At 44.5% G+C, this 15,383-nt stretch overlaps 1 protein-coding gene across 1 annotated transcript in view; it reads right to left on the minus strand.

The window, feature by feature from the left end:
* FNBP1 (formin binding protein 1) overlaps positions 1 to 9,802 on the minus strand; it is an 89,650-nt gene extending 79,848 nt beyond the window's left edge. Inside the window, exon 1 of the mRNA XM_066332739.1 lies at positions 9,614 to 9,802. Coding sequence (XP_066188836.1) covers positions 9,614 to 9,637 — 24 coding nt within the window. The 5' untranslated portion in view covers positions 9,638 to 9,802. The remainder of the gene's footprint in view (positions 1 to 9,613) is intronic.
* Between the last annotated feature and the right edge of the window lie 5,581 nt (positions 9,803 to 15,383).

Below are 15,383 nucleotides of genomic sequence, written 5' to 3' on the forward strand. Positions count from 1 at the left end.
CTGTAAATCCCCAGGGCACTGATTTAAACAGGCACCAAGTCACACATGTCATGTAAGTTGCATTCTCACTAACTTCAGGGTTGGCTGGTGCAATTTTGGGTTTCAGGTAAAGCATGCAACCATCATCTGTGATGGTGGTCAGGCTTTTTCCTGGTGGTCAGGCTGGCAATTCTTTGGGAGGATGGAGCCTTAGATCAGCTGATGATGGTGTCCTTGAACAAAATAGCAGAGGAATCCCTAACCAATATTTCTGTCACTGAAACATTAGGAGTTGTTTTGCACACCAAAAACTGAAGAAAATCTGTGCAGTTTTTCAGCTTTTGCATGTTAACTTACATGCCAAAAGCATCCTGTGCAAAACCCAGATGTTTCACAACTCCAAAGACTTGTAAGGAAATAAGGCTCTTGACCAGCACATAGAACCCTTTCCTCTCACCCTTTATTTTTAGGCTTTTCCAGTGACTACGTAGGAGCAAAAGGATCTCAGTTAGACTTGGGAGAGAAAGCCAGGATGGGTGAAAAAATATTTCTGTAGGGCTCTATTGCAGCTCTCCCTGTTCATCAGCTGCTAGCCTTTCTTTCAGGGCAGCAAAACCTGAGTTGCTCTTAATGAATGCCACTCCTGTAAGACCCACATCTGACAAATCAACAGCCCTCAAGAGGGTAAGAAATATTTCTCTTCCCATTTTAACTTTTGTTTGAGAAAACACACTTCCATTCACTCCCTGCACCATGCCAATAATTTTTTCTTTCTGTAAATACAAGATAAAAGCGCTAAAGCATTTCTCTCTGCCTAAGAGAGTATAATGCAAAGTGAAAAATATTATCTAAACACATTTTGAACTTATTTGCTAAAAAACTCCTTCAGGCTTTCTGCACAGATTGAGTGAATGAAAACCAGCGCACACAATTCTGGATAAAGTTTTTATCTGGGGATGTTGTCAAATAGTCTTCCACAGTGAGTAAAGATGCAAAATGCAACCACAGAAATCCATGAATATACATTCTAACCAGTATGTCAACTCCACTTAAACATGACACGGAAAAAGCCACATAAAACAGCAATACTACAAAGCCAAAAGAGGACTGCTGGGTCTCTGCACTACTCTTCTGCTTTACTTCTTATCTAATCTTCATCCTTTTCTCCATGCTTATTCCTTCCCCTTGTGCACCCACTATACTTTCTCCTGATCCCATCAAACTCCTGACTTGCTGTTCCTAATGCACTAATCCCATTGCACATCCAGTCTGACAGCAAGTCACAATCCCACCCGTCCTGCCCAGAGCCCAGCCCTGCTCTCTCTGTGCTTTTACCCAAGCTGTTTCCTTGTTACTGACAGGTTCCTTGTTTTCTTTGTTTAATATTAATTTTCTCCTCCTGAGCTCATTTCTGCTGTTTCCTTCACCCTACTAGTCCTTCTTCACTCACTGTCAGAACTGCCAATTTGAATTATCTCTCCTCAAATGACCCTCTCCATCATTCCTGGCACTTCCATCACAGAAACAATTCCTAGACAAGCAGACCCAACTGTCTGTAACTAGATCCTGGTATGATCTCTAGTCCCTCTCCACATTCAGTCTCTTGAATCAGGTGGTTTCCTCTCTGACCACACACCTCACTCACCCTCAGGTGAGTGTAACAAGAACCAGTCCATGAAAACAGAAGAACCAGTTTGCTGCTATTATCGAAGAATAAAAGTGATCAGAGGGATCTTTACCCTGACTTGGTGCAGCCATGCCTTCCATCCCCCTGCTCACTGACCCACGCTGCTCTTCCACAACACAGCCCAGACCTGTCCTCCAGCCAGCTTCTCCCCCTGTGCCACTGGGTGCCAACAAAGGAGCCTGAGAGGAGCAGAGGAGGCTGCCCAGCTCCACCCTGGCCTAGAGCAGCCATGGCATGGCAAGTCTGGCTGCTCTCCTGCAAGGACCAGACTGAGCCATCTTCAATTATTCTGTGGGTGAGCTCATCTAGCCCCATGAAAATCCCTTCAAGGCCAAAACGCAGCAAGCATCCAGGAAGGTTTGGTCAATAACATCTTTACTGAGAACAGGCAAAGTGGTATTTTTCCAAGGACTTGCAGGTTTGCCTAATTGAGGAATATTTTCTCAACAACAGCAGCAGGCATATCCCAGTTCAACAGCTTCTGTCTGCCAAATTTCAAAACCTTGCTCCAATGAATGAGAGCACTACAGTTTTCCAAAACCAAAGAGGCACCGTGTTCAGCATGTGCAATGCACTGGCCCTGGTACCAACCTAATGATCCTGACTGCTCTGAAATACAAAAAGCAAGAGGCAGGCACAAAAGGAGGAAAACTGCAGCCTGAGCACCCTAACATGGAAAAAAATTAAGCAGCAGAAAATAGATTATTTGAACAAAAAATGTTAAATACATTCTCAATAAGGGCTGCCAGCTCAGTCTAGAATAGAGTCTGAGACAGAGAAAACTGTCCAAGACACCAAATAAGCAATTTCTTGGTGTTAATTGGAGCAAAATCTCCAGAAGTGCAGCTAGGAATAAGGAATATGCTCAGAATCCTTGCAAGATGATCCTTCTCCTGTCACACAGGTAGCACTCCTTTATCTGCACATCCACAGACTTAGAGCAATGAAATTAAATTTTTCAACTATAAAATGAATAACTTATGAAAGAAATTATACCTGCTATTCCTAGAGTAAATCTAAACAGTACAAATTACCCTTCCCCTTCAGGGAATGAATGGCAACACTTACATCAGCCCCACTGCAAGAGCAGAATTCAAGGCTTTGCTTTATAAAAACACTTTAGATACCAAATAGAAGCACTTGAAAAACACTGCACAAGAGATGGCCAAGTGACACATTTAATGGAAGAAATCTGCATTAATTTAGGTACAACAAGAAGGACAAACCACTCTGGGATTTCCTCAGGATTAAGGACTGTCTGGGTGACTCGGTAGTTTATTGGGGACCATCCTTCTAAACCAGACATTAATTCCTAAGTGACTCCTTTTCAAGATTTATTGCTTTACAGGGGTTCTGAGGGCATCTGGGGGATTGCTGTTGTTCTTTTGATTGCTTTGCCAATTAGGCTGACTCTTCCTCAAATAAATTAAGGACAACAGTGCAACAGAACTGCTTCTTTACATGGTTTACAACATGATCTGCTTCAGTGATTAGCAATGAACACCAGGCAAACAATATTTCACTCTCAAACTTTATTTACAGAAGAGTTAATCTAGAAGACACTCTATAGTTTTTTTTCCATTTTTACATACAAAAAAAAAACATTTTATTTAATTATGCCAATAAGCCATTGTTAATAAACTGAGCCAAAATACTGACCAGATTAATAAGGTTGTCCCAAGACAACACAGAAACAGTGATAGTGTTAAATCTCAGAGATCCAAACCAACCCACTGCCCCTGCTTGAGAAGAAAGACTCAAAGCATCATATCCTGTACATACATATAATATACAGATACACTACTTTTTTACGGTTTTGTATGTTAGAGCCAAAGCCATTGGTGGAAAAGAATGGCAAAGACTGCAATATGCCAAGAGACAACAGTGCTTTACCAATTTAACCGGTTTATTGTTTTCAGAAAAAAAAAATAAACAGAAAAGCAGATATTCTAGGGGTAAAGGGAAGAAGAGAAGTTTCACCTGAAGCGTACAATTATTCTGAAGGGGGAAGTTATTTTAAAATATTTACATGAACACTAAGGAAACTCAACAAACCCTTGGATTTTGACAGCTGGACTGGATTCAACGTATAACCAATCTCAGCAGCAGTATTTCAAACAGGATGAAAGTGAATTTCCAAAAATTCATTAGCAGGTTACCTGTCCAGCAATCAAAGGCAATAATGTAAAGCAGGTTATTAAGTAACCGTGTCACAGTGCAACAGTGGCTCCTACTCTTTATGTGGAACTCGGCTTTTGAAATTCTGCTTTAAAAGAGTGTTTTACAGCTTTTGAAATTCTGCCGTAAAAGACTGTTTCACAACATGAGTAACACTAATGAGCTGCAAAGAGTCCAGAAAAACATCGGCTCGTGTTTGACTGCCTTCCCCATATGGTTCAAGGAAGCGGGGGATCTTGAGCAGCCACAATAAGGCTGGAAGCGAAAACACTGAATTCTGCAAGTCTTGACTCACGCTGAAGGACCGTAAATCCCCCATTGTTTAATGAATAGGTAGGAAATACGAAAATAGGTGGTTTGACGATATTACAGAAATCATCTTTCTTAAAGCAAATCAGAATTGTAAACGAAATTACTCAGACATTCAAACATTAAAATTCCAGCAACACTTCAGGTACCAAAAGGGAATCTTTCTACTGCCGGTGCCTGCAGGTACCAAGGGCTGTAAGCAGGGACCTCTCACATAACCCCGTTCTCCTCCCAGCCACCTCCTGCGAGCAGCAGGGCAGCCCCCGCACAACACATCATACTAAAGTCTAAAAACTTCTCTCTTTAAGCTCACGGAAAGGACTGTGAAGGCACTAACTTTACAATGCACAGAGGCTGCAGCAGCCCCGAATCCCCCCTGAGCTGAGCATGCACACGAAGGTGTGAGCTGCAGAACGCAGATACTCTGTAATGACTCAGCTCCTATAAACTATTTCTCACTCCTAATCTGCATGCACAGGCTGACCGCTTAAAACACCCACTGAGAAATCAAGGGATATTAATGTCAGACAATTTTGCTACCTCAAAACTGTCCAAATAACTATGCAAGAATACTAAACTAATACTACTTAATGAATGAAAAGTGTGTTTTGCTTTGAAGTGCCCATCACCAGCACTCTACATACAACTTTTACTAAGAGCTTTAGAATAACCAAGCAAAAATTATAAATATGATGCATTCATTACTGACCTCAGCCTTTCACTGTATTTGCTCTTAGGTGCTTTTATAGTGTATTTTTGTGGGTGAAAGTCCAAACTCCTTGAAATGTACAAAAGTTTTAACGTGTTACTAAACAGGAACCAAGTTTCTATGAAACAAACACACACAAAAGCATCAGGGACACCCAGCTCTGCCTCTGGGAGTTGCCCAAATGGCATTAAGTAAGTTTCACACCAAATTCAGAATAAAATGCACCTTTCAGAAGAGCATTTACCACCACCACAGGAGAAGATTGTCTAAGCGGCCAACAATTCATCCACCCACCTGGGAAGGTTCGGCCCATACTGGAAACTCTCAGCTCATCAGAGTTAACCCATGACTTATCATGCAAGACTAATTACTTGTGTCCTTTTCCCATCAGACGCCATCTCCTTTTCTTTTAAGTCTTGGAAAGCGACACTTAACACTCAGCCCCAAAGAGTTGGCGGTCTGTAGGAGGTGTAAGAATGGGATGGGTGGGATGATACACAATTTCTATTGTCTGCAATCAGCTACGGTGCTGCAGACAATTAAACTGGATCTTGGCTCAAGGATCAATACATCAAACCTAGATCCAGCTCTGCCCATGCTCTTACAAGCAGAAGAAAACAGGATTTTTCATTTGAGATCACATTTGACTACTGTGCCCATTACACACACTGTGCAATGCCACCAAGGTCAAAATCAGCCAGGTACTCCAGATGGTTTCCAAATGTGAGTCACCACCACATGCAACACCCATACATTGCAAATACTATTGAAGAACAATGCTGCATTCAAGCAAATTGCAGAAATGCAAGATTACAGCTGTTTAAACACAAATTCTGCTGGTGAAATAGAGGTGCTAGTACTGACAGAGGAAACGATTTAGCAGTTACAAATAGCCAAGGGGCCTTCAAGTTCACAGAGTCGCACCTATGTGGAATGAACTTTAAAAGGTAAAAAAACCCATATCCACAAACTACGTGTTTTCATAGTGAAGCATACTGGAACACCCTATAAACAAAAGGTGTGGTTCCCAAAGTATTGCTTCCGTCAGGAGTTGGCCAACAGAGCCCCTCGCATCCGGGCAGCAAATTAAGACCAGTGTAAATACTGAATATCCACCTTCTGACAGGCTGAAAGGACAGTAACAGCTGTTAGCAGCCACCCAGCTTTCACAAAGGTCAAGGAAAAACTTGATTAGAACACCTTCCTCCCCACCTTTTTTTTTTTTTTTTTTTTAAACCACTGAATGTGTTAAAAAAAAAACCCAAAGTGTCTGTGCCTCTGAAACACTCATAACACAAAGATCAAACTTTCCATATTCAATCACTCGGCCAGTTGCACCTGACCTGCTGTGACTGTGTTCTGAAAAGGCAGAATTTTTCCTGGACCACCTAACCACAAATTTACACATTACTCCCCCTAACTACATCCTGTACCAAATGTCAAACGAAGAAAGTTAATTCCATGTAATATACCAGCCATGCAGCCACAGCCTGCTCTGCTCTGAACACAAACACTGGAGTGCCGAGGTTGGTTTCAGCCCCGTTTGCAATGTAATCCCACTTGTTTCAAGGGCTTCATACCACACAAAAGGACACTGGTGGGAAGTGTGGCACACACTTGTGATTTTACCCACTAAAGTACCCTTCAGAAGAGCTGTGGGTGCCACGCTGCGTGTTCTCTCCCATTAGGCAAGGGAGGAAAAAGGTGAAGGAGATCCAAGTGTGCTTTTTACAGCCTGCTGTCCCCAAAGCGTAGCACTGAAGGTACAATTCGGGTCTGAGCACTCCTACATAACCTCTACTTATCACTTCCACTCGTTAAATATTTAGAAAACACTGTTTGTTTCAAGAATTAGACACAAAATTAACATATACTACATCCCTCCTACCAGTCAGCCCTTAATGCACACTTGAACTCGGGTGAAAAACAAAGTTTTGGTGCTGTGCCTGCACTTTGTCCTTAACCCGCTGCCTCCTCCTTAGTTCCTGAATGTTTGGAGTAGAACAGGCAGAAAGAATTCTGCGGGGTTTGGGTGGACAGAGGCTGCAAGCAGGGTTACATGAGACCTCCAGGGTTTGTTCACCAGGTTGTTGGGAGGCCCCAGACGATTCCATTATCCCCAGCATCCAACCTCACACAGAACAGAAATGCTGCATTAGGACACGGAATAATTCTGCTGGTTATGGGTCCATTTACACTCTCAGGGACAATTTTAAGATGTTACTCCAAGTCCAGAATCCAGTGAAATATCAGTAGGAACTTTTCAACAGGATTTGCAACCCAAAGGCACTGGATACACTCACATCAGAGCACAAGGCTAAAAGCCTGCTTTGGGAATAACTCAAATGTTGCCAAAGGGATTTCATTACTTCTGAAGTATGAGGCTTTCTGCAACCAGCCTTTTTCTCCCCCAAGGAATGAACAGAAATTCTACATAACTCCAAGCACATTAACATTCTATGAGCTCTAAAAAGCAAGCTCGATTTTAGTTCTTTGCTATATTTAAAGGGGTGAATCATGAACATGCATGCAGTCTGGTAGATCACAGATACAGGGTGGAAGTCAAGCCTGATCAAACATTGCTGATTTTTCTAGCAAATTTCTGAACTACAGCTAAAAACACTTGCTTTTGCTTCAACTTTCAGCCCTTCAAACCACATATGAGTCACATGTAGAACAGGCATTTGCTGCTTACCACACCTGCTCCTGAAAACTCATTAAAAAAAAAAAAAAAGAAAAACAACAACTTAGTTCTAAGGTAAATGGAAATTTAATTTTGTTTAAGAAGAAATGCCACGATCAACAGAAGAAAATTGCATATATTAAATACAGGTTGGTTGTGTGGTTTCCTTTCCAGTGAAAGGGAGAACACAGAGTGAGAAATCAGTTTTGGCCTAAATACCCAGAGCACTGGAAACCATCCTGTGTTCAGAGCTCTGCCCAAATGAAAATGGAACAACTCCTGCCAAATTTGTATCTAGAATCACTTATTCTCTTGATCCAACCCTTTTCCTCAGTAACCTGCTACATTTCTCAGAGCGCTACATTGAGAACGTGAAAAAATGATACTTTGATGCTGCTGAAGACAGATTTAGACAATAAAAATTGATAAAAAATGTTACAAAAGCAATTTGTAACTGTTGCAGAAGACATACATGGCTGCACACTCCTGCAAATACTTCATAAACCAAGAACTATTTATAGTCACTACTCTCTACTACCATTCTGGTTCAGGAACACCTCAGTATTGCTTGCAGTTTCAAGAATGAAAAAAAAAAGTTCCTTTAAAGAATCTAGAATTTATTTTGCAGTGTCAAAATAATCAGAATGTACTGCCTCTTACTTGAATTCCACGCTAACTATCCAGTCTCCTCCTAAAGCATCCAAGATGCAGAAAAAGGAGGCAACTGCAGGCTCTCCCAGGAACATTCCCATGCAGCAGAGCTGTTTATATACTGATGAATCAATATAGCATCACTACACTACTTCCCTAGCATTTATCACCTTTCTTTCTATGGCATATAAAACCACACCAAAATAACCTCTCCCAGACAGCAGTCGCTCCCTTATTTACTGCACGGTTCTAACAAGATCTAGCTAAACCAGGACTCCAATGTCACAGCAAAACGGGATGCAGGACTGCCTGCCAGAGCGGGCCAGGAATGCACCCAGAAAGGACAGCAATTAGCACATCTAAAATAACCATTTCTACAACAGGCAGCTCCAAAGCTCAGATATCTTTTCATCTCAACTCGCACCGGTTACCAAGCACAAACACATGACTACAGGAGAGAATCCTGCAGTGCTTTACAATCCAGATGACCCTCTGCCACTTATTCTTGACTTGTTCCTTCAAAACACCGTTTCCTTCCCCATCTCCCCCTGGGCCCGAGCACAGATTTGTCCCGGGATGTGTCCTGCCCCAGCCCCCAGGGAAGAGGCGCTCCTCCCGAGGCCCCCAGCCCCGGCAGGTTCGCTCCCTGCTCCACCATCAAACATGGCTGCACCATGTCCTCTTTGTGATTGAATATGTGGAACAGCTCTTCTGCCTTCCCAGACTTCTTTTATCTCCCTTCCCTTATTTCTGCTCATTAGCAAGGGACCATTTCATATCGCTGTTGCCCACTTCGTTTCCCTTTTAACAGTCCGATATTTTCCATTAACGTTCCACCGTACACCAAATGCATTTATACTTTCCAGGTTCTCCTCAAAAGCATCAAGGAGCTTTATACATTGAAACCCTCTGCACCATTAAAACCGGTTTTATTTACAGACAATACAAAACTCTCCTCGTAAAAATCTCCGTCCTTCAGCTGCAGCGTGAAGAGAAGCCCCTGAACGGCAGCAACGGGAAATTTTATCATCTGGCTTTTCTTCCCTGCAGCTCCCTCTCCTGAAACCGGACCCCCTGTCCACAGATCCACCTCGGAGCCTCCCGCAGCAGCCACACACAAAACCCACCCCACGCTCCGCTGCAGCCACCCTCCGCTCCCCGGCCGCCGCCGCTTTTTTTGTGTGCTATAGAGGTTTTTTTTTTTTTTTAAAAATTTCTTCAGCAAAATTAAACCAAACTCCTGAACCTCCACTGGGATTTCCCTGCAGAGGCTGCAGATGAAACTTTCCGGAGCGGGGAGGACCCCCGGGCCGAGCCGCGGGCACGGAGCGGAGCCGCTCCCCGCAGCGGCCCCGGGCACGGACCGTTACACCCCGGTGCGGCTCCCGCAGCCCGCTCCCCCCGCGCCCGCACTCACCCACAGCTCCGTGCCCCAGCTCATGGCTCCGCCGGCGCTGAGGAGGCGGGCGGGCGGCGCTGGGGGTGTCGCTGTCCCCTGGCTGTATCTGCTCGCCCTCGGGAGGGCCGTGCCCGGCGGTGCGAGCGGAGCGGGCGGGACGAGCGCTGCTCACCGCCGCTCCCGCCTCATCGCGCCGCAAAATGGCCCGGGCGGCGCGGGGCGGAGGGGCGACTGACAGCTCCGGGCTGCGCAGGCGCAGAACCGCCGCCGCCGGAGCGGGGGGGCGGCCCCGAGGGCGGAGCGCAGGCGCGGCCCGGGCCGTGAGGGGAGCGGGGCACGGGGAAGGGATCCGCGGGGAAAAAGGGATCAGCGGGGAAAAAGGGAGCGGGGCACGGGAAAGGGGCTCCGCGGGGAAAAGGGGATCAGCGGGGAAAAGGGGGTCCGCGGGGAAAAGGGGAGCGGGGCACGGGAAAGGGGATCCGCGGGGAAAAGGGGATCCGCGGGGAAAAGGGGAGCGGGGCACGGGAAAGGGGATCCGCGGGGAAAAGGGGATCCGCGGGGAAAAGGGGATCCGCGGGGAGAAGGGGAGCGGGGCACGGGGAAGGGGATCCGCGGGGAGAAGGGGAGCGGGGCACGGGAAAGGGGATCCGCGGGGAAAAGGGGATCCGCGGGGCACAGGAAAGGGGATCCGCGGGGAGAAGGGGAGCGGCAGGCAGTCAGGAAGGACGGCAGTGCGGGAGAGGGGATCGTAGGGGAGCCGGGATTAACGGGGAGCGGCGGTCGCTGGGGAATGGGGTCAATGGGGAACATGGGTCTGTGGGGAATGGGAATCTGTGGAGGAGTGGGGGTTAATGGGGAATGGGTGTCACTGGGGAATGGGCGTCAATGGAGGAGCGGGGGGTCAATTGAAAGAGAGTTCGCTAAGGAATGGGAGAAGAGAGTTTCCCCATCCTGGTCACAGAATCATCAGCACTGGTATAGGTTGCCCAGAGAAGTGGTGGATACTCCATCCCCATAAACATTCAAGGTCGGACAGGGCAATTTGGTATGGTTGAAGAGGTCCCTTCTCATTGCAGAGGGTTGGACTGGATGGCCTTCAGAGGTGCCTTCCAACCCTAACTATGGTATGATTCTGTGCTTTCTAAAACTTACACGAGTTTTAAACGTCCCTTTGCTGGTTACACTCCAGGACCTCAATGTCCTTTTTCAAGTGAGGGACTCAAAACTGGACGCAGTAGTTGAGGTGCCTCACCTGTGCTGAGGTGGTGATCCCAGCCCCACCCACCCTCAGGTGCCCTTCCCTGACTCTTACCACCCTCCTCCTGAGCCAGGTGAGGCTGGCGTTGAAAGCAAATGTTCCTGTTTTGGTCATTTGTAAAGGAGGAGAAGGTCCTAGAAATGAAGAGAACACATAGCCTTTTAACTTAAGAACCCTTGAAACTGTGTCATGTGTGATTTGGGTTGGACATCGGGAGGAATTTCTTCATATGAAAGGGTGATTAAATATTGTCTTGGGCTGCCCAGGGAGGTGGTGGAGTCACCATCCCTGGAGGTGTTCAAGAAACAATTGGATGTGGCACTCAGTGCCATGGTCTGGCTGACAGGGTGGGGATTAGTCACAGGTTGGACTCAATGACCTCAGAGGTCTTTTCCAACTGAATTAATTCTGTGAACTCACTGCAAGGGCTGGCTTCTAACTCAGCTAAGCAGTATATACATCCCTCACCCCCAAAATAACCCAAATCCAAGAATATTAAATCCACCATCTGTCACCAAAATGCTCAACAAGCAAGTAGGAAAATAACCAAATTATCTGCCTTTGCATAAATGTGGGTTATTGTAGCAATTACACAGGCCTTGCAGAAAATGGCTCATTTCCTTGCCAGAAAGATTTTTATTTTGTGATCCTCTTCCTCTGTGTCGTTTATTTGAGCTGTGTCACTTAATCTTATTTTGCATTTCTGCTTTTCAGCTACAACAAATGTAAAAAGAGCTTTAGACTGATATATTTATTGTTGTATCTATTCATGAGAGATTTTTGTGGAGGGAATAAAAAAAAAAGGAAGCATATTAATTCACCTGAGGTAAAAAGCTTCAGCTCATAAAGGGTGGGGATGCTTTTGATGTGAGAAGATAAAAATTGACCAGCTGCTACAACATGCATTATCTCTCCTAGATTAATGCACTTCTTCCACTGGTGCTTGGCTGTTACCCTACATGAGGAAGAAAAACACATTAAGGAATTCCAACATTTTGAACAACAAGACAAATGTTATGTTAATAACAGAATTGCATTTATTTTTATCCAAGTCCCATTGATTTGAACATGAGAGGAGAGTGCTGCTCCTCACACAGCTGTCTTTGAAGAGAGACACAACAGGCAGTGCTTTTGTTCATTAAAAGTTAATGCTTTAAAGGACTGACTTCATAACAACTAAGAGACACCCTGTTCAGCTCATTTTAGAATATTCTTCCTTCAACTGCCAACATATTTGAATATGCAAGCCTGCCCTGCTGCCTGAAGCACAACCACAGTCTTCCAAGGGCCTGTACTTCCACAGGCTCCCAGACCACCATCTTTAGCCCTACATCCACCCAGGACACATTGCAAAACCAGACAGCACAGTTGCATCACAACTTTTTGAGAGCTTAACCCATAAATACTGGCAGAAAAAGAATGTACAGAAACAGAAAGAGGCACTGGTATCATCTGAGCTAAGTTTGTGTGGAATTTCCTTTTGCACAAAGAGCTGGGAGGGGAACAGGGCAAACCTGTTACACCAGCATGGGCAGGGAAACCTGTCCACACCGAGAGATAGAAATGCTCCACCAGTTCCAGGGAGATAAAGGGCAGAAATACAAGTTTTGTATTATGATGGTACATTAGAATAAACCATACCAAAAAAAAAAAAAAAAAAAACCAAACCAAAAAAAACCCACCAAAAAAAAACCCAAAAAAACCCAAACAAACAAAAAACCACCAAAAACAAACAAATAAAACAACAAAACAAAAACCAAAAAACAACCGCACACCAAAAAAACAAAACAACAAAAAACCAAACAACTAAAAAAAAAAAAACAAACCCACACCTATTTCAAGTTAACAAAATTTCTGTGGACAGAGGCTCAAGAAAAAAAACAAACAAAAAATTAATCCTAGATGTTTCAAGAACAGGATTTTCCCCTATTTTTGATTGCCTTTATTGTTTAGCCTGAGACTCTCCAAGGCAGGCACTGCCACTTACATTATTACTTTCAGTTGTGCAGTGCCCAAAACAACAGAGCCTGCAGCCTGGCTGGTCCCTAATTACTAATGTAATTAGCAATGACAGGAGCATTAAGAGCCCTTTATGCCAAAGTTGATGCTGGAAAGCTTAGTAGGTTCCATTCTCAAAAAAAGCCCCAAAATTACACTTAGAAGTTACATTATCTAGCACTTCTCCACTCAACACAATCCGTATCTGAGCAACAGAAGCTGGGTAGGAATTTTCCCTGAGCCAGGCTGAGAACAAGACCACGCAGATTTGTTATCCAGATATGGGCCTATTCCTGTAAATTCTCTGTTTATCTCCCCTGTTGTTATGATTCAGAACACTCCCAGATTCAGCTCCAAAACCCAATTAGAAGCAATTCCATTTTTAGAAAGCCAGGACTTTGTTTAAGAAACCCCAATCCCCCTTGAAAACAGCCAGATCCATTGCTAAGTGATTGGGAAACCATATGAAGTAGATAAATCCCTGAACTACAGTTCAATCAAAACCTTTTTACTCTGTTTGTTTACTTATGCAAAGCAAGAAAAGTCACAACTCTGAGAGCATGGACAAGCACTTCCAGGATATAGCAGGAAGAGGACATACTGTCCTCCCCAGAGTTATCACCCTTACAGCTGCTTCCCTCTGGTTTTACAGTTCTAGCTGAATTATCCATGTCCAAGATAAGGAACTTGGATGTTGCTTGTAGCCTCTCATACACTGGGACTGAAACAGCACCGGGAAAGGAAGAGGACACACCTTTCCTCGAGGCCATCATCATCATCACAGCTGTTTCCTCTCTGCTGTTACAGCATTACACAGATCACTCACACACACAACAGGGGACCTCGGTGCTCTTTCATGCCTCATCAGGGCCGATCAAAACCTGATAAACACCCGATAAACCCTAATGGCCCCGGCTGCACCCTCTGCCCATGGCTCCAGGGGCTTCATTTAAGCTCTGGCCTAAAAGCCCAGTTGCTCTGCCCCGTGTTTTAGGGGGTCACAGTTCCAGCTCAGGCTGTGCCTGGCTGTAGATCCTGTTGATATGGAGTCTAGCTCACATCTGGCCTTATCTTAGATCTGCCTTGTCCCTGCGGATCTGTCCAGCCACCATCAGACTGTACCTGACCTCGGCTCCCATCACCCAAACTGCAGAGGGACTTCCCAAATCAGCCTTGCCCCTGACTCTTTGCTGTGAACTCAGCAGATCACCTCGATTTTGGCAGCTTCCAGCCCTGACCCTGGGCCTGCTCTTCTCTCTTTCCCCAGGGACTGTGGGACTGGATCTGAGTAGCTCCTGCTCTGGGTCTGTGTTATCTTGTTCACCTCCCCACTCCACACCGGTACCCTGGCTCACAGAATATGTTAACAAAATGGCAATCTCGTTCATTCTGTGCTGAGCTGTACCTACAGACTGTTCCTCCATCATGATTTTCTGACACTGCTGACACCTTCCATCCAACCTCGACAGTTGTCCATGATACGCTAAAAAAAAATATAAATCAGTCTGTGAAGAGTTCTAATTATATATTTAATTACAATTAAAGAGTAAAGAAAATAGATATCCAGGCTTAGAATAGCTGCTTGTACTGGGAACAGCAGATTTACAGCAAAGTGATCTTGTGTGGAAGCTACAATGAAACAAATCAATCTCACAATGAAAGTTATTGTTACAGCTCATTAATGACAGTCAGAAGCTGCTTTGTATCTTGATAAAGATGTAAATTTAAGTACAGGCATCTTTTTACATACAAATTCTTAGAAAAATGCATAGCCAAAGAAAGTAAACATGTTATAAATTCTATTTTTTTTGTTCATTTTGTACAGGTTATGGGGGAACTTAAAGTTACTAAAATATCCTAATAGTTGGTGAAGAAACATTGAAAGAAACCTAAAGAGCCTCAGAAAATTTCCATTCTGTTGCATAAAAATTCCTGATTGCTAGGAATCAACCTCACACTGAGGATGATTATTCTTCTCAAGGAAGCATCCTCAGACTAGAAAAAGGCTCTGCAGCTGAACCAAGTCCCAGAATTACAGGGGAATTTCTTGACCACTCAAGCAGTCAAAGTGTGCCTGATACTTGTTAGTGGAGCACGACAGCCTGTGCTGCAGCTGTGGGTGCAAGCAGCTGTTTCTCAGGAGCCAAAACTCCCCAGGTTTCCCAAGTGGTCCGTGCAAAGGGATTATAATAATTACAATACTAAAAAAACAAAACAAAAAAAAAAAAAAAAACAAAAAACAACTCCAAAAACCCCACCAACCCCCCACCTCCCGCCGAATTTCAAGAAAATATCTAACCGGGTTTTTTTAGAATAAATCATCCGATGTTTGTAGGTCCGTGGGGTTTTTGCAGCCTGTTGTAGCTCCGTGCGGTGCAAGGGCTGATGCTGCCAGGACATCTAGTGGCACACGTATGTACTGCCCAGAGAAAGAACGCTACCAGATAAACAGATTTTTTTTTTTTTTTTCATGCTTCCAGATATTTCCTGGTATCTGTCCAGGTTTCTTTGGCTGTTGGTGAGATTTCTCTG

This window comes from Sylvia atricapilla, chromosome 19 (genome assembly GCF_009819655.1).
Source record: "Sylvia atricapilla isolate bSylAtr1 chromosome 19, bSylAtr1.pri, whole genome shotgun sequence".
NCBI classification, from domain to species: Eukaryota; Metazoa; Chordata; class Aves; order Passeriformes; family Sylviidae; genus Sylvia; species Sylvia atricapilla.